General features: G+C 43.6%; 1 protein-coding gene across 1 annotated transcript in view; it reads left to right on the forward strand.

Moving 5' to 3' along the window:
* Nucleotides 1–18,875, forward strand: part of sertad2b (SERTA domain containing 2b) — a 34,623-nt gene extending 15,748 nt beyond the window's left edge. The window contains exon 2 of the mRNA XM_071531052.1: nt 17,570–18,875. Coding sequence (XP_071387153.1) covers nt 17,574–18,875 — 1,302 coding nt within the window. The 5' untranslated portion in view covers nt 17,570–17,573. The remainder of the gene's footprint in view (nt 1–17,569) is intronic.
* Nucleotides 18,876–24,604: the final 5,729 nt, after the last annotated feature.

Consider the following 24,604-nt stretch of genomic DNA (forward strand, 5'->3'; position numbering starts at 1 on the left):
TGCCAGTAAAGTCACTGAAACACAATTCATCTTTGTAAGTCATGGAACAAGGAAAAGAGAGAATTGGCGCAAATGAAAGAGAGAGAGAGAGAGAGAACAACAACTTTTTCCTGTAAGTCACCTGACACTGGAGGCGTCACACAGCCATGAGTAAACACACCTCCCTCTCTCTCTCTCTCTCTCTCTCTCTCTCTCTCTCTCTCTCTCTGTCTCCTCTCTGTTTCCCTCTGCCTGTGTCTCTTGCCCATGTTCTCAGTCAAAGCGCAAACCCTCTTCTTACTAGATGAACAGTTTCGTTGGAGCGCCCTAACTTTTTTCTATCCCCTTAAAGTCTCCAGTCTATACCCAGAACAAGGGTTCTTTGGTTAGAAGAGTGCTTATATATAGAACCATAATAACCAAAGAACCCTCTAATTTGTTAGAACAAACAAAAATCATGGTAAAATACTGCTGATTTGGAGTGTTTCGTACCAGAAAGGTCCTCTGTGGAAACCTTCTAAAATGGTTCTTTATGGCACTATAAAGGGTTCTGCTGTACAAGACTAAAGAACCATTTTCTGGTACTATATGTCAAGTAGTTTGAATTTTGATTTACATATGGGCTCCTTATTCGTTTACATTACAGATTCATATTTTAGGCATTTAGCCAGCGGTGTAGTGGAGGCTAAACCCAGCTAAACTCAAGTCAACCAAAGCAGAGATCAGCACTTTTCTGAAAATAAAATACATTTCGGTTCATATTGGTGGCCGTTTGCCTCACGATGACCACCCTCCATCACTGTATATAGCATGATCACCAGATCACCAGCATTACAAGACACCACTACTGTGTGGAACTAGTGAGTCTAGGCAGCGTGAGCGTATTTGACTAAAACGGCAGTGCTGCAGCAGGCTGACTTGCTTTGCTTACCCGCACTTCCCCCTTTTGAAGTGCGTGAGTGGAGGCACTTATGAACTGTTTGAAGTCTCAATGAAACGAGAAGAAAGAAAGATTGGGGGGGTGGGGGGTGGGGGGGGCGGGGGGCAACAAATGGAGGGAGTCCACTTCCCACATCAGCGCAGTCTGTCCAGCTTTGTGTGTGTGTGTGTGTGAGAGAGAGAGAGAGAGAGAGAGTACTCATACAAATCCACAGTTAAAGCCAAAGAAAATAAATGATAAGGACACAATACATGAAATTGTGTCGCTCAACGTGGATATTATGCTCTATCGTGGATTTAAACCAGTCTGTGTGTGTGTGTGTGTGTTGTGGGAAAAGGGAGGGGTGGGGGGGGTGGGGTTGAGGGAAGAGGGGAGGGATGGAGAAAAGACAGCGAAGGAGAGACTAGTAGGAGAGAAGGGGAAAGAGACAAAGAGGAGAGAGAGACAAAGAGAGAGAGAATGGGAAAGGAGGCAGATGGGTGTATCTGGTGTATCGCCCTTCCCCTCCCTCTCTTTCTCCCTCCCTCGCTCTCTTTCTCTCTCTGTCTCTCTCTCTCTCTCTCCCTCTCTCCCTGTTTGGCTGGTGTGCCACGCCCATGCCTAATAGTATTAATAGTATTCCCTGCTTCTCTTCACACACTCCCCAAAATCTGTCAACACACATGGACATTGTTACCTTGTTACTATTTTTTGTATTTTATTTTTCTCTATTCTTACTATTACACCTTTTTCTTACTCCAATGTGGATGCATTTATTTCTTTTTTGTCTTTTTTCTTTAGCTTTTTTCTCTAGAAATCTTTAGCTTGTTTCAAAAATGCATAGGCATCAAAGTAGACATCAGCCTTCCTTTTTCAGTTCTTGAAAAGTTCATTCAGCCATTAACTTTTACATTCTGTCACACCTTGTCCCACTCCTCTCCCAACAAAGATATGGTACAACGTGTCTATGTATTAGATACATATGGGGTACATAGGAATCTCTGTATGCTTTTCCCACTCAGCAGTGTCCCACAGTGTGTATCTATACTGTGCAATCAGTGCAGAAACCAGTTCTTTCATAGACAGAAGAACAAAGAATGAACGATCATACTATTTGGTTATGTTCGTTCATTATGTGTTTGGATTATAATATTTCTGTTTTTCTGCTCTAAACTGCTGCAGAGCTATGTAATGCTGTGTATGTGAATATCTGTGTGTGTGTGTGTGTGTGTGTGTGTGTACATACAGTGCAGTGTGCCCTCCGCCTGCTATATCTATCGGTAAAATGGCTTGAATATGCAAAGTGATGGGTATTCACTGTATACCACCTGTGTGTGTGTGTGTGTGTGTGTGTGTGTGTGTGTGTGTGTGTGTGTAATGCGTGGCAGCTACCTCAAACCCCCATGCTGTGAGAAATAGGAGATGGCTGTAGCATTGGGGAGGCTATGTGTGTGTGAGTCGTAGTAGTAGTAATAGCAATAGCAGTATTAGTAGCAACAATAGTAGCAGTAGTAGTAGTAGTAGTAGTTGCAGTAGTAGTAGTTGCTGTAGTAGTAGTAGTAGTAGTTGCAGTATTAGTAGTAGTAGTAGTAGTAGTTGCAGCAGCAGTAGTAGTAGTAGTTGCAGTATTAGTTGTACTAGTAGTAGTAGTTGCAGTATTAGTAGTAGTAGTTGCAGTATTAGCTGTAGTAGTAGTAGTAGTTGCAGCGGTAGTAGTTGTAGTTGCAGTATTAGTAGTAGTAGTTGCAGTATTAGTAGTAGTAGTTGCAGTATTAGTTGTAGTAGTAGTTGCAGCGGTAGTAGTAGTAGTTGCAGTATTAGTTGTAGTAGCAGTTGCAGCGGTAGTAGTAGTAGTTGCAGTATTAGTTGTAGTAGTAGTTGCAGTGGTAGTAGTAGTAGTTGCAGTATTAGTTGTAGTAGTAGTTGCAGCGGTAGTATTAGTAGTTGCAGTATTAGTTGTAGTAGTAGTTGCAGCGGTAGTAGTAGTAGTTGCAGTATTAGTTGTAGTAGTAGTTGCAGTGGTAGTAGTAGTAGTTGCAGTATTAGTTGTAGTAGTAGTAGTAGTTGTTGCAGCCATAGTAGTAGTAGTTGCAGTGTTAGTTGTAGTAGTAGTAGTACTAGTTGCAGCCGTAGTAGTAGTAGTTGCAGTATTAGTTGTAGTAGTAGTATTTGCAGTATTAGTAGTAGTAGTAGTTGCAGTATTAGTTGTAGTAGTAGTATTTGCAGTATTAGTAGTAGTAGTAGTTGCAGTATTAGTGCAGTAGTAGTATTTGCAGTATTAGTAGTAGTAGTAGTTGCAGTATTAATTAATAGTAGCAATAGTTGTACTTAACTATAATACTAATAGTAGCAGTACTGTAATTCTCTGATATAGCACAATGAACAAAGCACAATACATCACTCAGATCAGTACCAGAGAAATATAGCAAACGACAACTAGTGTCTTCACTACTGGGCTGCCACAGCAAAAGAAGGATCAGGTTCAGTTACTGTCTGCCTGTATGCACGTGTGTGTGTGTGAGTGTGTGTGTGTGTGTGTGTGTCATCTTGGAGTGTCTGTGCGAATTCACATATTTCGTGGATATGAAAATAGACGGCGTGTGTTGTCGCAGGGAGTATTAATGGAACATGATGGTTGAGGTCTAATTGTGGTGACAGTCATCATCCCGCGAGTTACCACCCAAAGGTGCAACATGGTGATGGATGGAAGCAACATGTAGCCTCACGTACCGGGTTTGGCCGGTGTGTGGGACCAGTGAACTCACCGTGAGTCAAGTTCACGGACAGTGACACACATACGCATGCTGATACATGCACATAAAGACAGCGTAATGCCTTCACTGGCTCTTGAATGACTTAGATAACTACATGTTCTCAGTTTTAGATCTATTGTGTGTCGTTATAGACATTGATGGTTATGTAATATTGTGTAGTACAACTTCTCAAACCAAATCATTTATCATCTCAAAACGGTTTGAACGTATAAACTGTTGTGTTGGTTCTGAAAATTGACATTCTGCTTACTGCTTTTGCAATCCAGTCATGCCAAATAAAGCAGCCGAATTGCACAAGCTGACAAAAACTAGAAATAAACGGTCAGATTGTGAGAAATCTAGCGAGAGGCAGAGAGACGGCAAGGACGAGGAGATGAACAGGCCCCGTTTTTTCACGGAGAGAGGGAAACAGAAGAAGAGCGAGGGAGAAATAAATAAAGAGAGATAGAGAGGGAGGGAGGGAGGGATGTTGTGGGTGCAGCTCTCCAGTTGGTGTTGCTATGGCCCTGCCCTCCCTGCTCACTGAGCCATTTCCTGTTTTTGACCTGAAATCTTTATTTAGAGCCATCCCTCCACTCCGCTCGGCATTTCATGACTCAACTCGGAGTCCTGAGAGATGAACGCAGGACTATAATCAAACCTCCATTCACCGGCACGTCGGGGATGCTGGCTGTAGTACGTTACCCCAGCTATTAGCCATACTCCAGCTGAGGTCTTAATCTGTTAACATGATTTCCCTGAGATTGAGTCTCCCATGTTGCCATCAATAAACCGGTGAACAGAATATTCCTGTCTTTCATTTTTTGACCACCGACTTCATTAAGTTTCGGTGCTGTCTGCTTGAAATATCAGGTAAATTTAAAAAAAAAAATTGATATGGCTGCACTGGGATCTGCAATGAAACCTGCCTCACTAGTGTAGCTTTCAATGGAGAGTTTTAGTGTCCCATGCCGGTAGGGCTGGGCGATAATTCAATATTATCGTTTATCGTCTTTCAGTGGAATCATATCGTGATGATATGAAGATATTTTGATATCGTGACACACATTTCTGCTGTCTGAATCGATGATGACAAGCAAATTTTACTTAAAAACTCTCATAAAATGAGGTATGGTAGGAATATTATTTGATTATTTCTGTTTCGTTTGACATCACACCTAACATTACCATTCGGTTCAATGAGATGAGCATTAATTTGATTATTTAACGTGATTTTGCGTACATGAACCATATCGTGATATATATTGATATCAAGAAAAATCCTTATGATTATCGTGATATTGATTTCAACCATATCGCCCAGCCCTACATGCTGGTCTAAATGCTGATTCAGAGGCAAAAAAATCGGGAAAACCGGAGGAAACACTGCGTACTCTTTGGGACTTTTTTTTTTGGCATGGTCACTCTGTGCTGATATTCAATAACTGTATCGCTCTCGGCCTTCAAAAAACCCCATATCAGTTGAACCCTAATCCTCAGCAGGGTGCCAACCAGGAAATGCTCATTGCAGTAGGTTGATCAAAGCCAGTCCCGACAATAGTCTGCCTGTCTGAAAAATAGGGACACTTTTATTGTGTGTGTGTGTGTGTGTGTGTGTGTGTGTGTGTGTGTGTCCAAGTACAAACTGGGTGAGTGTGCAGCAGGGGGCGGAAAGGGCACATAACAGGGTCCCGGGGATGCCCGTTCTGTGTCCCGGGATGCCCCGGTGCTGTTTTGTCTGGACGGAGCAGCAGACTCCGCTGTGTGTGTTTTTGTTGTTTGAGTTTACCGGACTTCACCCCGCCATCTGCTGCAGGCTAGCATGGCCATTACCCACCAGCCAGCCAACACTGTCATTACAACTGTCCCGCGTTTCTGCAAGAGCCGGACCGATACAGATTTTTGTGCCGTTTTGTGCCGATGTTCCGTATCTTTCACTAGGACCCTTTTCGAAAACCCCAAATAATTCCATGTATTTAGTGTTTACCCCAGAATTTTACTCTGAAAGCCTCTGAAACAGCATTTAGACCATCATGGGACACTAAAACTCTCCACTGGCTTTGTTTATGTTTTGATTCAGCTTTTGATGCAAGCAGTGACAGCACTTGACTTCTAAACATGAGCATTACTTTCACTTTGTAGTTGTAAAAGGCTTGGTTATGTTGTTAATGTTTAATTAGCTAGCCTTATGCTGACATACAGTGTGTGTGTGTGTGTGTGTGTGTGTGTGCGTGGGTGATTGTGGGTGTGCATGCGTGTGTGTGTATGTGTGTGTGATTGAGAGAGAGAGAGAGAGAGAGAGAGAGAGAGATTCAGTGGTTAGAGGAAGAATGTGACAGTGTGTGTGTGCGCGTGTGTGTGTGTGTCTCGCTCTGTGTGTGTGGGCGGGGCAAAGTGGACGACGTCACTTCTCGGGGCAGCTGCTCGGTTTCAGCTTCTCCCGCTGCCTTCACGTGCTCCTCGTTAAACTCCCGCTTCCTTCCCTTTCTGGAAGCCTGAAATGCGAACTTGCATTAGATTGCATTGGATAACAAAATGGATCATGGAACAAAAGCTGGTGTTTAGTGGCTGTTGTTTTATTTTAGAAATCATTTCTAAAAATTGATTGGGTAAAGAGGGGGAAAAAAACTCACCTCAGGCATGGAATTGGTGTTTTAATGAATGTATTGGTCAAAAGTTGTTATTTTTCTTTAGTTATATTTTGTAGTAATATAAATAAACTCGAGACAATATACTATCTGAAGCTATTTGAAGTAGAAGTAGGCCTAAGCACAAGCGTGACACCTAAAGATCAACATAGGGTGGAAATAAAAGCATAGAACAAGACAAATTATTTGTCAAACAATAATATCTAATAATGCAATAGCCTAAACCTCTTTTTACCTTTAATAGTCAAATGACACAGCTTCCTTGCTCTCCACCCTCTAAGCGTCACTTTTATCATAGCGTTGTTTTTCTCATAATGGAGATTAAAGGTCAAGCAAAAGTGCCATATTTAAAAAAAAAAATCACACCATATCTAGTCGCTCAATGCTCCACTGTGTCCAGAAATGTAGACAGTATAAGTAGGTTTTCACTATTTCACTAGTTTAAGTCGGTCATGTGCAGCTCGGCTCGTCGGTAGCGATATTTCCGACGGCACCTGAAGGCAGCAGCGTTCATATCAGCGGAGGCAGTTTTCTCCTCCTATCAGCGCCATTGTGTGACAGAGTCTCCGGGACCGAGGAAGGCTTGTGTGTGTTTTTAGCGACAGGACTGTGTGTTTTTGTTTTTGTTTTGTTTTTTTGTTTTTTTTTCTTTTAAATATCCTCATGTTTTTCCTTCAAACTCCTGCGCATCTCGATGTGGTAAGACGCTATTTCTATCTGTGTAGGAGTCCAGAGAGCAAAGGGAAGCATGCCGAGTGAATACATTGACGGCACAGGCAATGCAAAACCTATTTATAATGAATAATAGACGCGGTCAAGGCTGGTATTTCACTAGTGGCTCTGGGGTAGCTGTTTGGTTGGGAAACTTTTCGTATTAAAAGGATAAGCTCTGCCAATACTTGTCCCAGTTATGCTTCCAGTGACCTTCTATCTCTGCCGAAAACTCATTTTAATTTACAAAGACGAGGCATTGGCAGCCGCTTTTCAGTTGTCACTACGGGAGAAAGTCAAACTAGTCAAACTTTTTTTTTTTTTTTTTTTTTTTTAGCAGAAATAAATAGACTTTTATCATTTGCCTATACTGCAACAAGGAATACATGAAATAAATAGTATAATGAAATAATCTTTACATATACTTTATGATATGTTTACAGATCTGTTTCAGAAAATAACAAGTAATGGCCCAAAAGATGTATTTGTACATGTAAATGATATTCATTGGAAATATGAAAAAGTATCTTATTATTATTTTATTATATGCAAGTTTATTTTTTGGCTATACTATAATTTTCAATGAATGACATCTACATGTACAAATGCATTTTATTATTTTTTATTTTTACTTTTTGGCCAATTTGTGTGTATTTTGAAACCTAGGCCTATGTCTTAATCTACTCTGAAGTAGTGAAATGTGTTTTTGCAGAGTGAATCCAGCTGGCTTGGTGTGTTGTGTTTGGGACAGTGGCAGATAGTGGTGAGCGGAAGGGCCCCTCTCTTTCGTAACATGTTGCACCACAACACAGCAGTTCACTGTTAACACCGGTGACAGTGGGCTTTGCCTCTTCCTTCACTTTGTTGCTCCTGTAGTGTGACGCACCAGGTGCAGGTACAGGCCGAGTCAGGGGGTTCCCAAACTTTCTCATGGCAAGAAGCCCCAAAATAGACCCACATCACATCATGGACCCCGTTTGATAAGATGTTGTTCCATTGAACCCCATCTGACAAGGTGTTTAGTCAGAGTTATATAACGGTCTGTACTGTAGGTGGGGTGATAACCACAGTAAGGAGAAGGAAACCTATAATCATCATGATAACCATCAATAATCCCTTTTAGACATTCTACTATTGTGTTTATATCAAGTGAGTCAAATATCAGTGAGATTCAACTTTTCCTCATGCTTGCTGGATTGGGAACCCCTTCAAGGACCCCAGGAGGTCCCCAGACCTCAGTTTGGGCACCACTAGCCCAGGGGTCCTTAAGGAGGGCTCCAGATTGTCCTCGAGTAAACAGTTCAATTGTATTATTTTATTTACCAGAACATAACCCACTGCGAGAACAGAATAGGACAATGACTAAAACTAACTGTTCTGGTACTGTTTTCACCCCATCTACAATGTATTACATCATTATGTAACAACAAAGCTCTTTTCAGGTGGTTGGTTCCTGCAACAAAATGAGAGAAAGCAGGGCTTAACACATCTTCACACATAATCTTAACACATATCTTAGGGGGCCTTGACATGAAAAAGTACGGGACAGTTTGTATCAACCAAAAATGACTTGGTTTCATTCACCAAACTGCTGCAGGCTTTTTTGTCAGTCTGTAAGCCTGAACCTAGCTATTACAGTGGTAACCTATTTTTGTAGCTTGGACTAACTTATGATGGATGGATAATAATACATTGGATACAGATGTTGAATACCTGGAGTAATAGTAACACCTGCAGTAATATGTGTGATACTTGCAGTAATAGTGATACCTGCAGTAATAAGTGTGATACTTGCAGTAATAGTGATACTTGCAGTAATAACGGTGATACCTGAAGTAATAAGGTGGATATCTACAGTATACATTCAATATAAGTTGGATACTGTAGTCATAAGACTTATACTGCAGTAATAAGGCTTATACTACATTACTAAGGCAGGTACTGCAGTAATAAGGTGGATACTGCAGTAATAAGGCAGGTACTGCAGTAATAAGACTTATACTACATTACTAAGGCAGATACTGCAGTAATAAGGCAGATACTGCGGTAATAAGGCAGATATTGCGGTGATAAGGCAGGTACTGCAGTAATAAGGCAGGTACTGCAGTAATAAGGCAGGTACTGCAGTAATAAGGTGGATACTGCAGTAATAAGGCAGGTACTGCAGTAACGAGGTGGATACTGCAGTAATAAGGCAGGTACTGCAGTAATAAGGTGGATACTGCAGTAATAAGGCGGATACTGCAGTAACAAGGTGAATACTGCAGTAATAAGGCAGGTACTGCAGTAACGAGGCGGATACTGCAGCAATAAGGCAGGTACTGCAGTAACAAGGTGGATACTGCAGTAATAAGGCAGGTACTACAGTAATAATAATGGATACTGCTCACAGTGGCCAGACATATTGACAGTGTGAGTTTCTGAGTTCCTGAAGCTGTTTCATTGGAAGTGTCAAGCTGTGTTTTCTTCCTGAAGAGGCCTGTTGGAAAAAGAATGCCACACTCCACTGCATGTAGACACGTCTGCTGACCTAAATCAGCTCTCTTCTTCTTCTTCTTCTTCTTCTTCTTCTTCTGCTTTTTATTTATAGATATAAGTGTGTGTGTGTGTGTGTAAGAGAGAGAGAGTTTGTGTGTGTGTGTGTGTGTGTGTACGCTGGTTACCAGAAATTTCAGATAATAATGACTTCTCCGAATGTGTCCAAAGACACACACACACACACACACACACATTGTCTTATCTGTTCATGTGTGAAGGAGCCCCCCTTCACCACAACCACACACACACACACACACACACACACACACACACCACCACTGTAACCCCCTTTAGCTTTGGTCTTGCTGTTTGTTGTAACTTTTCAGCTGGGAGTTTTGTCTTCCTCTGGATTCCTATGGTCATTTCTGTTATACAAATGTGTGTATGCCTCTGTGTGTGTGTGTGTGTGTGTGTGTGAGACTACCAGTGAGCAAGGGATATATGATGAAACCTTGCACCATGTTCGCAGCATCATTATGTGATTCTTTTGGAAAGCAGCGGCTCCTCCCTTCAACTAACATCGCAGCACGGGGGGACAGTGAACACCACAAAGTGACATTGTGAAAGCAGAAAGGAGGAGTGAATGAGACACGGAGTAGGCGGCCGATCAGGTGTTTGCATCACGTTTGTCAATGGACTTCTACCAGGACAGCGATCTGGAGTGGGTCTTTGTTGTTTCAGCATAGTTTTGAGTGGAGGCGGACACAGATTCACACGGCTGCCTTGGACTTGACCTTTGCACTCGTTACTCCTCGCGCTGCCTGTAATGCTGCTGATCTAGGAACTGAAGCCTACTCTGCTGTTACACTTGCAATGTAGATGAACCACAGCAAAAAGAGCAGTTCACTTTTCAAGCAGATATCAATGAAAAGATCAAAAAATAGTGTCAGTAACAGCAGCAGGGTGACAAAAAACACATTTTTTGGGGGCTAGTGTTTTTTTTTAAGTGAAACTGTTTGTGTGCACGGACTTGAACTCCACACACACACACACACACACACAAACCCAAGAAGAAGCGCTCGCTCTCCTCTCTTTCTTTCACAGTGAAAGACTAACCTGAGCTGCTGGCTGTATATTAATGGAATGCGGCGTGTTGTGCAGTGTAGAGGCGTTTTGTAATCAGGTCTGTCATTATGTAAGAGGTCGTAGTGAATTCCATGTCCGCTGCCCAGCTGACCTCCCGGCCGTCATGTGAGTCGCACCGTTTATGATCGCTGTACATGTGCGACCCCCCCCCCCCCACACACACACACACACACACACACACACACACACACAGGTAGACCTTGTTTCCACTTGCATGATTAGCTTACCTATTTTGGGTCTGACTGTCTTCTGCCGTCTGTCCTCCATTGTTGCCGTCCCATTACTGCACTGCAACTTCACACACGAATCCGAATTTTGTTTCCGACATCGATAAGGTACAACGTTGCATTTGTACACGTGAGGTGACACGGGCTTCGCAGAGAACGAGCGCTACCTAGATCTCACCGATCAACAGGCAGCCGCACGATGATGCAACACGCCGCCAACCTCAGAAGCTCGCCGAATACAAGGAACAAGGAACAAACCTCAGGAGGAGAAAAGAATGGAAGACGCCATTGCCAGGTCATTGACAGCTTAGCCAAAAAGCCTAGCCCCAGGCCAGAAAAGTCGCTTTGTTAGTTTATCATAAAACCGCAGACGAAAGCCGCTTTAGACCAAAAAAACAAAAAAGTGATTGAAATGTTGATTGACCTTGATTCACCGTCACCTCTAGGCCTCAGCCGCTAAAACCCGAAACTCGCTTATGGATGAGGTGTAAAACCACAAGTGCGGATTAAGCCTCGATTCGGGGCGGTTCCGGGCAACTCCCGGAACCGCTTTAACGTTCGGGTTTGTGAGCGACACCCGGTGTTCTACCGTATATGGTGACCCGTCAGATTCTGTGACCTGCAGTGTTGGTTAGGTTTGAGGCATGAGGAGTGAGATGGTTGGGGGGTTAGGGTAAGAATATCAGGGCAGGTCACAGAATCTGATGGGAACACCGGTCCTGTTGAGAGCAGCTGTCGGGGGAAAAGACACACACATATTTGCCTTTGGTTGAGGCTATTTGCCTGTTTTATTGCAGGCAAATGCAAAAGACGGGGAGTTGAAGCATCTCGGCGGGAGGGGGGGAGCTGGTGAGAAATTCAAATCTCAAACGTTTTAAATGTTTTGATGCTGACCGGTTCTTCTCGGTTAAGCGGAATGGCTGCAGTTGATGTAAATACACTTTATGCAAAGGTATGCATGCAATAGCTAGATGAAATGTAATAAAAATCATAATCATGATACTAGAGGTCATAGTGGTAGTAGTAGTAGTTGCAGTAGTAGTAGCTGTAATAGCAGTAGTAGTATCAGTAGTAGTAGTTATAGCAGTATTGGTAGTAATTACCATCATCTCATGGCAATAGTATAAGTTTTGTATTGAACTGTAGCTGGTTATTCAGTGTAATGTGTCTGGGCAGGCGAGCTCTATATCACACTCTCTCTCTCTCTCTCTCTCTCTCTCTCTCTCTCTCTTTCTCTGGGTTTTGTCAGGAATGTGTTTACTAGTTCTACTTTTTGTGTGTGTGTGTGTGTGTGTGTGTGTGTGTGTGTGTGTGTGTGAGAGAGAGAGAGAGACAGGGGTGTGTGAGTTGGACAGTGCTGTCCCCATGTGCATAGCTGGACGCATCGCAACAACAGGGAGGAATGGTGCTAGCACAATCACGAGCGTGTGTGTGTGTGTGTGTGTGTGTGTGTGTGTGTGTGTGTGTGTGTATGCGCTATGCCACATATGTCTATCCATGTGTACGCGCATATGCGGAAAGAAATACATGTGATGCTCGACATATGCGGCGGTGCTACCTGCAGCAATATAGTCAGTCTGTGTGTGTGTGTGTCTGTGTGTGTGTGTGTGTGTGTGTGTGTGTCCATACTTTGTGCACCCTGAGGACCTGAAATAGCCCAATGCGGAGGTGAGGGGGAGGGGTGGATGTGCAGCTCAGGCATGGAAACCAGCGTATCCGGTTACAGGATCATAATATCACTGCAGAGTCCATCCACTAGCACTGCACTACCACCGCACAACACACACACACACGCGCACACACACACACACGCACACACAGCTGACCTAACCTCTCAAACCCTAAACACACTATTTATTTATTTTTTACTTTTCACACCCTCACACGTGCCGTAATTCATATTTTCTTCCACACTTTTCATTCATGCATTTCAACTCAACACGTTCCCAGGCTTGTGTTATGTTTAATACGTACGCCACTCTTGCCTATATTCCTATTCATATTCTATTTTTCTTTGCTGTATCCTACTATTTTGCCACTGCGAAGGCCCGGTTTCGCCACAGGGAATCATCAAAGTTTCATGTAATCTTATCTAAGCGCACACATAGCCGCGAGTAGGCCTATTTTTCGGAGATCAAATTTCAGATTTTGATTCTGTTGTATTGTATTGTGTCCTTATAAGCTGCAATTAATCCTTTTCTCTCATAGACAAAGTTACAACTGTCTCACATACACAGCTTGGCTTTTTTTATTTTCTCATTTCTTTACTCCTAGACTCAACAAATCTCCTCAGTTTGAAATTTTTGGAATCAATCCGTGGGTGCGTGGGCCTGATTTTTTTATAGACGTTTGAGGTAAAAAAAAAAAAAAAAAAAAAAAAGAAATGTAGTCTAGTGGAATCTGTTTAGAGGTGGCACAATCTGCGGTGGTGCTGTTGGGGTTTGTTACAGGATGTTTGGTGATATTTTAGGCTGTGGCGAAACCAGAGAAGCGTTTCTCTCTAAAATGTGTTTCCTACCTTGACGTTCTTGGGGTTTTTTTTTTTTTTCGCCGATCAGACCGCTCCGGATCGGTCAAAGCGACACGCTGGGAAAGGAGCGGGCTCGCTCGCTTATCGATTGGGATGTGTCTGGCCTCGCTCGCTTGTTTTCTAGGGGGTGAGACGAGAGGAAAAAGAGCGGCTCTCTGGGAACGCAATGTATTTAAAACGATGGTGTGTATGGAGTTAGCAATAGCGAGGCTTATAGGGCCGATATTGGCCTTTTAGTAAAAATGGGATGTGGTCCAGTCAGTGTGGTCCACCTCTGATATGAGTTTCGATATCAGTTTGATTGATTGCATATTAATGTGGAATTGATCAATACAACACTGGTTGTCTATGGCAGTGGTTCTCAACCTTTTTCATATCAAGCACCCTAATTTAGTCCACATTAGGACCCCCATTTGATGAGGTTTTGTCTCTCGGACCCAAATCAGAGAATATTTTTATGATTTAGATATGATTTTGCCCAGAACTCCATGACTGTCTGTATTGTAGGTAGAGAGAAAACACAGAAACTATGATCAAAACAGTCATTCTTCTACATTCTCTAATTGTGTTAACGTCTTGTAAATGAAATAATGCTGAAGTTTAACAATTCTTCAGTTTGCTGGGGACTCCCTGGAACCCTCCCAAGGACCCCTGGTGGTACCTGGACCCCACGTTGAGAACCGCTGGTCTATGGGAAGCCCTTAACCTGAACTGATTCTAATACACCATTTTGATAAAATTCCACAAATTATGTGTGAATATGTTATTATTAGTAGTAGTATTATTAGCAGTGGTAGTACTAGTAGTAGTGTTATTATCCTGGGTTTCAATGGAGAATTTTAGTGTCCCATGATGTTCTAAATGCTGTTTCAGAGGCTTTTCTACAATTCTAAGAATACAATTTTGGGGAAACACTTTAAACTTGCAATATTTTGGACCTTTTTTTTTTTTTTACTATCGGCACAAACTATGTATTGTCAGCTTCAATCCAAAAATATTGGTGTTGGTATCGACCTTCAGAAGCCCGTATCGGTCGAACCTAGCTGCTACAGTGACAAAGGAGTCATGGAGGAGACCTCTCTGCCATGTGTTCCTCATGGAAAACCCCTTTTTTTTAAAGACAGCTTTAAGGCATTTCTTTGCTTTACGAGGCAGTTTACAGTGAGCCGAGTCAGGAAAGTGCTGTATTCAGTCTGTCCTGCTGTCAGAGTGACCTTGAATCACTCTGGTTTGGAGTACTTATCTTCTATTTGTCTTCTTCTTGACAGGTCCAGTTGTTTTGCCGAGCCTGGTTGTATTGCCGTTTAGAATGCCTGTGTGTGTGTTCATATCTAGTGGCCTGGGCCCGTGAACTGTGGCAAAGTCACTGGAAAGCGGGGAGTTGGTGGGAAAAGATGTGGAGAGATGATGAAAAAGAAAGATGGAAAAGAGGTAGAAGAAAGAGGACTGAGAGACTGAAGAGAAGAGAAGAGGTGGAGGAAAAGGAGAAGGAAAGGGAAGAGGAGGATAATGAAGTGGAATGTAAGGGGTGGGGCACCTCTGGTATGTCAGTCCTGCATACTGTGCGTGTGTGTGTGTGTGTGTGTGTGTGTGTGTGTGTGTGTGTGTGTGTGTGAGCGCATGTGTGTGTGTGCGCATGTGATTGTGTGTGTGTGTGTGTGTGTGTGTCTAAACTCCCAGCCATGAGTCAGTGAGTCACACATGCGCAGCTGCTTCAGCCCTCAATCACACACCCGCAAAGTCCTTTGAAACTAACTCTGTCTCTCTCTCTCTCTCTCTCTCTCTCTCTCTCTCTCTCTCTCTCTCAGTATCTCACATTTGCCATCTTCCTAACAAGTCGAGAAACAGCTAGGATGAATACATGAATCGAAGCAGTATCCGGTTGACAAAACACAAAAAAAAATGTGTTAAAATGTGTTGTCTAGCCTTCTAAAGTGCCGTGTTAGCGCTCTCCTCACGTGACAATCTGCAAGATTTTCATATAAATGTCTGATTTGCTGCTCTCTATCACTGACTGATATAACACAATAGTGATTCAACCCATAGCCAGTTCATGAAAGCTTTTCCATTTGAAGCAGCAACAGCGGTTTGTTTGTAATTAATATAAGAAGCTAGTAGAAATATAAGATCACCTGTCAATCAAAACAGTGTGGGCGGAGCTTGGATTTTCTGTTGATGCAGTTTCTCTTTTCTTTGTCAGTTCAGCCATGGTGGCTATCACTGCCCATGCTAACTACCCAGTTCTTCTGTTTATCTAGTAGTAGAAGCTAGGGTTAGTAGTGGCTAGTTGCACGGTTTTGCTGAATTAGCCTGCTAGCTAGTTAGCTAACAGTTTGTTCAGGTTACTGAGTTGACTCCTCTCAAGCTGTTTTGCAGTAGAGACCAGGGCTAAAGACAAGGCAGTTTACTGTGTCACAGCAACCTACATTTGGAAACAAATCCACCTTATCACACTCTTTATTACTGAGTTGACCTACACACCACAGCAGTCTTTTTCCAGTATGTCTCCTTTTCTTGGCCAGTTGTTATGTATTTAGACATTAGAGAATGGCCAGTTCTCAGATGGACCTCCATGATGGAGCCAGACGTGGTTGCTAGGCGATTTGTGATGCAACTGCAAAGCCTCAGTGAAGGGAGTTCAGTGCCTTGCTCAAGGGCACCTCCACAGCAGCTGTAGGCGAGCCAGGGAAGAGTGTTACTCGTTTACTCTTTTTAGTCCGGGAATCCGAACCGATCTCCATCTCCCTCCTCCTCCTCTCACTTCTCCTCCTCTTCCCTCCTGCTCTTCCTCCTCTTCCTCCTCTCCCCCCCCTCCTCCTCCTCCTCCTCCTCCTCCCGTTCTTTGTCATCTCTTTGGGTGAATTCCCAGCTGACTCTGTTTGTCATGGCAACCAACCAGTCGTGGTGACTGGCCCTGCAGCTTGCACTTCCTGTGTGTGTGTGTGTGTGTGTGTGTGTGGCGACGCATGCGCAGTGTGTATGTGTGTGTGTGTGTGCAGCCAGCGACTGGCTGCGTGAGCCTGTCAGCCTGGATTAGACTCAAACACACTGCAGCGATGCCTGCTTTCTTTCTGTCTTTCTTTCTTTCTTTCTTTCTTTCTTTCCCTCCTTTCTTTCCATCATTCTTTCTTTCTCCATGTTAGCAATAGTTAGACAATCAGATAAATAAATAGACACATAAGATCTATAATACTGTTGGAAAATGGATGTTTAGGGAATGAGCTGTGGCTTCGTCCTCGTGGCGTCTCTTTTGCTCTCTCTCTCTCTCTCTCTCTCCTGTCCTACTGTACGTCTCTCGCCCACCGGCCCCATCCCCCCCAACCCCCCTCACTAAGTAACTCAATGTACTGTTCCAATATGGCGGGAGGAGGAGGAGGGTGTAGGGGGGGGTTGGGCCGTAAATCTGGCCTATGATCCTGTGCTACAGCAGGGAACACTGCTATTACATAACTTACTGTGTGTGTGTGTGTGTGTGTGTGTGTGTGTGTGTGTGTGTGTGTGTTGGCCTATGCAGCGGTGAGGCTCCCCTTACAGCTGGTCTTGGTTTCAATGTATTTCTTTTTTTTAAATCCCCTATTGCCGTGAGCATGGTGCCGTTTAGTAGCTTCTTCAGTTCCCATGTGTTTTAGCTTCTGGGTTTCAATCTAGAAAGTAGAAAAATAAATAGAAAACCTGGAAAAATAAGATTGCAGTTGGCGTGTTATAAATAAATGGCATTTATTTGTGCTTCAGTGAGGTGAGTCTGTGGTTTCTGACTGATCATCTAACTCTAAGAAGCATACAGTGACCTCCGGTAGTGGTGCTCTTTCATCGACATACAAAAAACCCAAAATGCCAGACATGACATGAAATTTCCGGAATATCATGGAATTTTTTTTAGGTGTATTCCAGGCAGGGAAAGTCAGGGAATTTGATACATAGCAGAATGTATTTTCCAACTTCATTGTATTAGATGGTTTTTAGCCCAACTGGAGTGGAAACCAGACTTACAAAACAACATTAACAAACCAATAAGGAAGAACATTTTTAGGTCCTGGAAGTTATGAAATGAAAGTCATGGAATTTTACATCAGGGCTACAGTGGGGAATCTTGTACATTATGCATGGTTGAATGAATAATGTACTGAACAACAAATGAACATCTCTCCCCTTGTCTCTCTGGGTTTCGTGTTTTCCAGATATATGTTCGGTAAAGGTGCGAAGCGGAAGTTGGACGAGGATGAAGAGGGGCTGGAAGGCAAAGCGCTGGCGCCGTCGGTGGCGGGCGGGGGGACGGGCCTGGGTCCCGAGGGCCTGTCCAAGGTGTCCTACACCCTGCAGCGCCAGACCATCTTCAACATCTCCCTGATGAAGCTGTACAGCCAGCGGCCGCTCGGCGAGCCCAGCCTGGAGCGCCGCGTCCTCATCAACAACATGCTGCGCCGCATCCAGGACGAGCTCAAGCAGGAGGGCTCCCTGCGGCCCCTGCTGCTGCCGCCCTCGCCGCCGCCGGACGACCCCATGGACGAGGGCTTCCGCGAGGCCCCGCCCTCCTCCTTCGGCGTCCTGGCCGCCGCCCAGCTGCCCCAGCCGTCGGCGCTGCTGATGCCGGCGATCGCCCCGCCGCCTTCGCCCCACCCCCTGGTGCCTCCCGCCTGCCAGGCGTCCCAGGCCTGCCCCGCCCCGCCGGGAACCTCCTGCCCCGCCCCTCTGGAGGCCTGCCTCACGCCGGCCTCGCTGCTGGAGGAGGACGGCGGCGGCGGCGGCGACTCGGCCTTTTGCGCCTCGTCGCCGCCCACGCCTCCTCTGTCGCCTCCCCCGGCGCCGCCTCTGCCGCCGCCGCCGCCGTCGGCCCTCCTCCTCCTCGCCCAGGCGGCCCCCCGGGTCGCTGTGCCTGCCTCGTCCAATGACAGCTTCCCCTCCGCTCTGAGTGACATTGAGTTGGGCCCTCCCACAGCCATAACAAGGACAGCAGCAGCTAATACGACGACCACGACTACCTCCCCAGCTCCCTCGCCGGTCACCCAGCTCCCCCAGTTGGCGCCCCAAACCCCGACACCCACGGGTCCACCCAGAGACAGCAGGGTCGCGGGCGCCAAACCAGAGGTCGCCGAGGTCCGGCCGATGGACACTCTGCCTACACTGCCCCCCGGCGTCCTAGTAGACATTACCTCCTCTCCTTCCTGCCCGCCCTCCTCTTCCTCGCCCTCGGGGTTCCTCTCGGACTTGGCGCTGGACGACGTCCTGTTCGCCGACATCGACACGTCCATGTACGACTTTGACCCGTGCACGACGGCGGGGGCGGCGGCGGCGGCGGCGGGCGGCGGCGGCGGCGGCGGCGGCGGCGGCCTCGCCAAGCTGTCGCCGGTGGTGACGGCCGACGACCTCCTCAAGTCGCTGGCGTCGCCGTACAGCGGGCCCGCCCCCCAGGTTTCAGCCAATCAGCCTTTCAAGATTGACCTGACGGAACTGGACCACATCATGGAGGTGCTGGTGGGCTCGTGACTCGCGCGCGCCACCGCCGCCGCCTCAGACGCGTAGAGACGTTTTTTTTTTAATCCGGGGGAGAACAGACTGGAATGAAAATCCGGGGGAGGGTGGGGGGGGTCGATTTTTAATGATTTTTTTCCTGGTTGTTGTTTTATGTTTTTATTTTTGTTTTTATACTCCTTTCAAAGGTCGGTAATTGTAAGCATCGATGGTGATGTCATTCAGTACTACTACAACTACTACTACTACTACACAACACTGTGCATGCACTGTGCTCGCCTTTCCAAAAGTGGAAATGAAGTAACCGGGAAACAAAGACACAAACACACACGCACACATACACACAAGTTTGTATGACTATACTTGTGAGGATCTCCGTTCGTTTCCTAACCCTAACCCTTAACCCTCTCAACTACACGCCTAACCTTAACCCTTACCCTAATCCTAATTCAAACCTTAACCCCAAACCCGAGCCTTAACCCTAAATCAGCCCCCTTGGAAAAAATGAGGCCCCTCCAAAATGTCCTCACTTTGGAGGATTCTCATAATCTTTCTATCCTTGTGAGGACATCTGGTCCTTGTATATGTGTGTATAAGCACACACACACACACACACACACACACACTGAATTCATGGCTTTTAGCAGATGAGTGCCTTTCAAAAATGACCACTTATTCAATTCCTGTCTTTACAGTACGTGTCTTTATGTTGTTATTTTTGTCTTCTCACTTTAACAGCCTAGAGAGGTCACTCCCTCAATGTCCTTTTTTTTTTTTTATTTATTGTATTTTATTAAAACTATTATTGTTATTATTAAGTAAGATAATTTGTCATGATCAAATAATAATTGCTTGTTATTTAATCCTTATCCTATTACAAGATGTTATGTTTTATTTGTAAAGCAAGCAGAAACCTTTTCTTTTTCCCGAGGAATCTTATGTTTTACCAATGTGCTACATATTAGCTTGGCTATATAATTACGCTTCAGGGAAAGCTCTGAAGAACATCGCTTGGTCATTCTTTCATAGCCCAGTGTTTTGGTAGAAGGAGATGGCTGCTCTTGTGCACATCTTGTCTACGAATTCAGTTCAAGTCTATGTCTTTTTTTTCTTTCCCTTCCTTATTGGCAGGCACATAACTGTGCTGAATGCTAATTTACATGAGCCTGGTCATATGGGCTAGTTATCATGCTTCAGTAACAGCAGAATTCAAATGAGCTTCACCCACAGGAAAGCTTGACTTGTTTACATTGGAAGCGGTGGCGGCTTCACCAACTCTCGCCTGCCCGTCGGACGGTCAGAGACGTTCCACAAAGTCCAACCCGAGCAGAGACTTCAAGCCTCCAAACACATCACTCTTGAGGAAAAATCGTTTTCAAACCTATTCACTTTGGCTCTACAAGACACTCTAAATGAATTTCAGCTGTCAAAAATGGCAGGGAAAAACATTGTGGTAGCAGTGTGACTCTCCACGGCTTTTCTCAAACTGACGAAAAGGAAGAAAAATGAATATTTTCCTAATAATTGTTTTGTTGCTACTGAATTAGCAATGTAAATTACAGTATTACATACACCCCATATTTGCATAGTATATTTGCTTGTATTCAGAATAAGAGCCCTTGTATGCCAAATCTCAGGGTTGTACTCAGTACTGTACATTGTGCTGTACAGGAATGATGTTGACCCAAAGCTCATGGATGTTTTAAACACATACGACCATAGCAGGGCTAAATCTGCCTAGCGAATAATTTGAATGTGGATTTGCCGTACTGGGAAACCCAAACCAGGGAGTAAACCTGATCCTGCAACCATGCAAAAGGCTCTGTTGTTTCAAAACACTATTCCCCTGCACAGCAAGCGCACAAAGGCTCACTATGCATGCTTTTTGGCACAAAAACCATAAAGGAATCGCTAACTGCAGCATCCAAGATGAGTTTCATAAGGTCCACATGTTCTTTTCTTCCTGACAGACCACACACAATGGGTTTTTAATAGCATGCGGGTGCCCAGTTCATCAGTCTAATGCTGTGTGTCCACCGCCAGTCTTTTACTATGCTAACTTCTTTTTCTAATTCTTAGGGCAAGGTCCCGCCTTTGAGTGCTTGTTGCAAGTGTTAATGTAATAACTTCCCATTAATGTAGTAACGATTTGCAGTAGGGTTAGGGTTAGAAATTTCCCATTATTGTTAGATAGGTTACCTAACGTTAACATAATAACTGGTTTTCCGTTAGTAAAACTAACTAAGTAATAGCCTACCTATTACATTACTGAGAAGGCAGAAATCTTTACTGTACTGATAATCTAATAGCCAAAATTCACTCCACAACTGTCGCCCGTTCATAAATTTGGTTATTAACTATGGTGCTACATCTAAAAAGGGATGAATATGTATAGAAGAGGTCTTTGGTGATCATTGTAAACCTTCCTGTTAATGTAATAAAACCCAATGATGTAATAATTGTTACATTAACAGGAAGGTAATGTCAGCTTGTTAGCTAGCTAGCCATAGTATTTGGTCCGCTAACCATCACTATTTTGTTATTAACACATCTGATTAGCACACTAGCTAACGTATCTAGTAGAAGCTAGTGTTATTCATGGCTAGTAATCGCATGTTAGTTACTTTGCTAAATTAGCCTGCTGGCTAGTTAGCTAGCTAACAGTTTGTACTTACCTCTACAGTCACACCACAACATTTTTTTCATTTATCTCTTTTTTCTATCCGGTTTGTTATATATTTAGTAATCATTTGCACACAGTCAATTCTCCAGTGGACCTCCATAATGGCGGCAGTCGTGGTTGCTAGCATTTTAGAGACACAACTGCAAAACCTCTATAGTATAAGCTAGGGACAACACAGCTTGCTAGCTGCCTTGGCTAGAAAAGGCCTGCGGTGGACACAAGCATTACCAAATCCACAAACCCAGCATCTGTCTCTTCATACAGAAGTCACGCTAGCCTACTGTTAAAAGTTACTGGACCACAATTAAATACAGGCATCAAAGATTTTAAGGTGCAGATATTTGGTTTGTTGTAAATGGTTGGAACAAGATGACCATCGTATTGTAACATGCAATTGCTGCACTGAACTCCATAGCAAAAGTCAGGCTTAAAGCAATGGGATTTCAATGCAACCTGCTTACTGATAGGATCAAACTTTAAAGGAAAAATCCCCCTTACACTGTTATATATCATCAATCTGTGATGTTCAATGCATTCCGGGAGTTATTTTGTGATGAAGCGTTGTAATTTTTGGTGTACCCACATTTTTTTGGTGCACCCACTTTCCCTCAACCTGCCTCATCTACTTCTACTTCAGTTCGTAATCTCCTACGTTTCCCAGAATGACCCCCTCCTCAAAACACAAATGTCTTGTGGTTGCATTGCATTATGGGCTACTGAGGCTACTGTTAGTGGAGAAATTGGTGCCTGTGCCTCTTTTACGATGGATTTCTCCCTTTATGATTGTTGAATGTCAGTGCAACACGGCGGCTCTAGAAAGAAGCCCTCGCTCGTTGAAACTCCATTGTGGCTTTGCTGTATATATGTGGTCATATTTAACAAAATAGGCCCAGAAATGTAAGGTGCATCACCAATAGCTGTTGAAGTATTTGGGGTGGATTTTTCCTTTAAAAGTAAACGGTCGATCATACTCGGATAACACGAGGAATCCTAAATGAAAACACAGTTGTCTACTGCTACTCAGTAAAATGGTATATTACCATGCTAAAATGGTATTTCTAGCACAGGTCCCAGCTGATGAGACTGGATGGTTTTACTGGGACAGAATCTGTTGTCTGGAATTCAGTCCGACTTGCATTACCGTGTTAACCTGCCCAACAGCAGAGCAGCCTGGGCGATGTTAAAACTTGCTCCCACGGCAGATCATTCGTTTTCCGGTGTGCATTTGACCTCAGCTAGTATGCAAATGAACTGCATGAGCAATTCTAATACACGTCTAACTGAATTCACGGCAGAGTGCGAGCCAAGCAGACGACAGCACCAACTAATACTGTTTGCAGACGATTATGTCTTTTATTTCGCCGTGTTTGAATTTTGGAGTGCTTGTTTTTTTTTGTTTTTTTTGTCAATGAAGTTATTTATTCAGATTTTTTTTTTTTCCTCTCCTGTGTAAATATATTTATTTTTGACGTGAAGTGAACATTTGGATTGTAAATGTGTGTACAGAATGTGTGGTAGGAATGTACTCCGCTTCAGATAGGAATGTACTCTTGAGTATGGAAATAATGGGTGGAAGCCATTTTCTTTTTTTTTTTACATAAGAAGTCATATTATCTTGTTTTTCTGTTTGTTTCTTTCTTATTGTTTTTTTTTTGGGGGGGGGGGGGGGGTGGCAGCCACGACTTCTCACAGTCAACACACCTCATTATGTATACTCTTTTTCGTTGGCGTTTTTTGTCGTTTTTTTCCAGTTTGTGCGCAAGGCAAATGGTTCACGCAGCAATACTCAAAAAAAAAAAAAACCCGTCTCCAACTTCAGATGTCAAGACTCCAAAGCCTGTCATAGACGCTTCAATGCCAAAAGTAATGTACATAGTATGAACGACATTCGAACTCCTGAGACTTTTTTTCGATCAGTGTTTGTTACCGAATCTTGTTTCAGCGCTGTCGGAGCGTGTGGTGGAAAGACTGACCGCAGTCGAGGATCGAGTCCCTCTACTGTCCGAATACGAAGGCTGTATTTTTCACAGACCTCAGAGCTGTGCCTTTTTCTATGCAATATAACACACAAAACACACTTGTCTGATTAACAGAGAGAGAAACTATCAGCTGATCACTGTATCGGGATCCAAATGTGGACTGTAGATAATATATATATATATGAAATAAATGGACAGGTGTCTATGAATTTGAAACAGTCTTACTTTTGTAGTTTTATATATATATATAAATATATATATACAATAAACTGTAAAAAGAGCAAATGTCAGTTGTGTCTTCACTTTGCGATACTTTGTCTTGGTTTTTGACACGTGCACACTATACACACACATACTCACACACACATTTATATTATGAATTAGAGTTTGGTCCATATGGGTTGTTGAAAGCCAATCCTACAAATATACCAATAATTCTGGATTGAAGCTGTCAGTCAATACTGATATTCAGTATCTTTAGATTTCCCCAAGAATCTTATTCTTGGCAGGATGGAAAATCCTCTGAAACAGCATTTAGACCATCATGGGACACTAAAAGTCAGGATAACAATAACAAGAAGAAGAAGAAAAGGAAAGAAAATGGCATATGATTCAAGCAAAAGTTGATTTGTGTGGGAAACAAGTTAAATCAGCTTAAATCCATTTGTAGATTTTCACTTGTTTTAAGAAGAACCATATTTTAAGACACAATATTCGACTAAATGACATTTTAAGATATAGGGTATTTTTGGGGCTTTTAGAGAAATTCCCCAGTGCCATAACATCCCTCATTTCAATGCTCACCACATTGCCAACTGAATGACAAATTAATGGCACAATCATGTTCCAAGTATATAGCCTTGAGCCACATTAAAATCCAACAAAACCATGAGCATAATTTACTTCACAAAGCAGAATAAGCCTTTGGGTATAGTATTTCATCATGGAAACGACTAAAATAAAATGCATGCTTGTGTGGAATCTGACAAAATGTCTCATTAGAATAAATTCAGGTTAAGGGCTTCACATAGACAACCAGTGTAGTATTGGACAATGTTACAATAAATATGAAATCAATCAAA

This window comes from Centroberyx affinis, unplaced genomic scaffold (genome assembly GCF_046629955.1).
Source record: "Centroberyx affinis isolate AG114_WGS23_722 - 3 ecotype Tasmania unplaced genomic scaffold, CSIRO-AGI_Caff_v1 ptg002025l_1, whole genome shotgun sequence".
Taxonomy (NCBI): Eukaryota; Metazoa; Chordata; class Actinopteri; order Beryciformes; family Berycidae; genus Centroberyx; species Centroberyx affinis.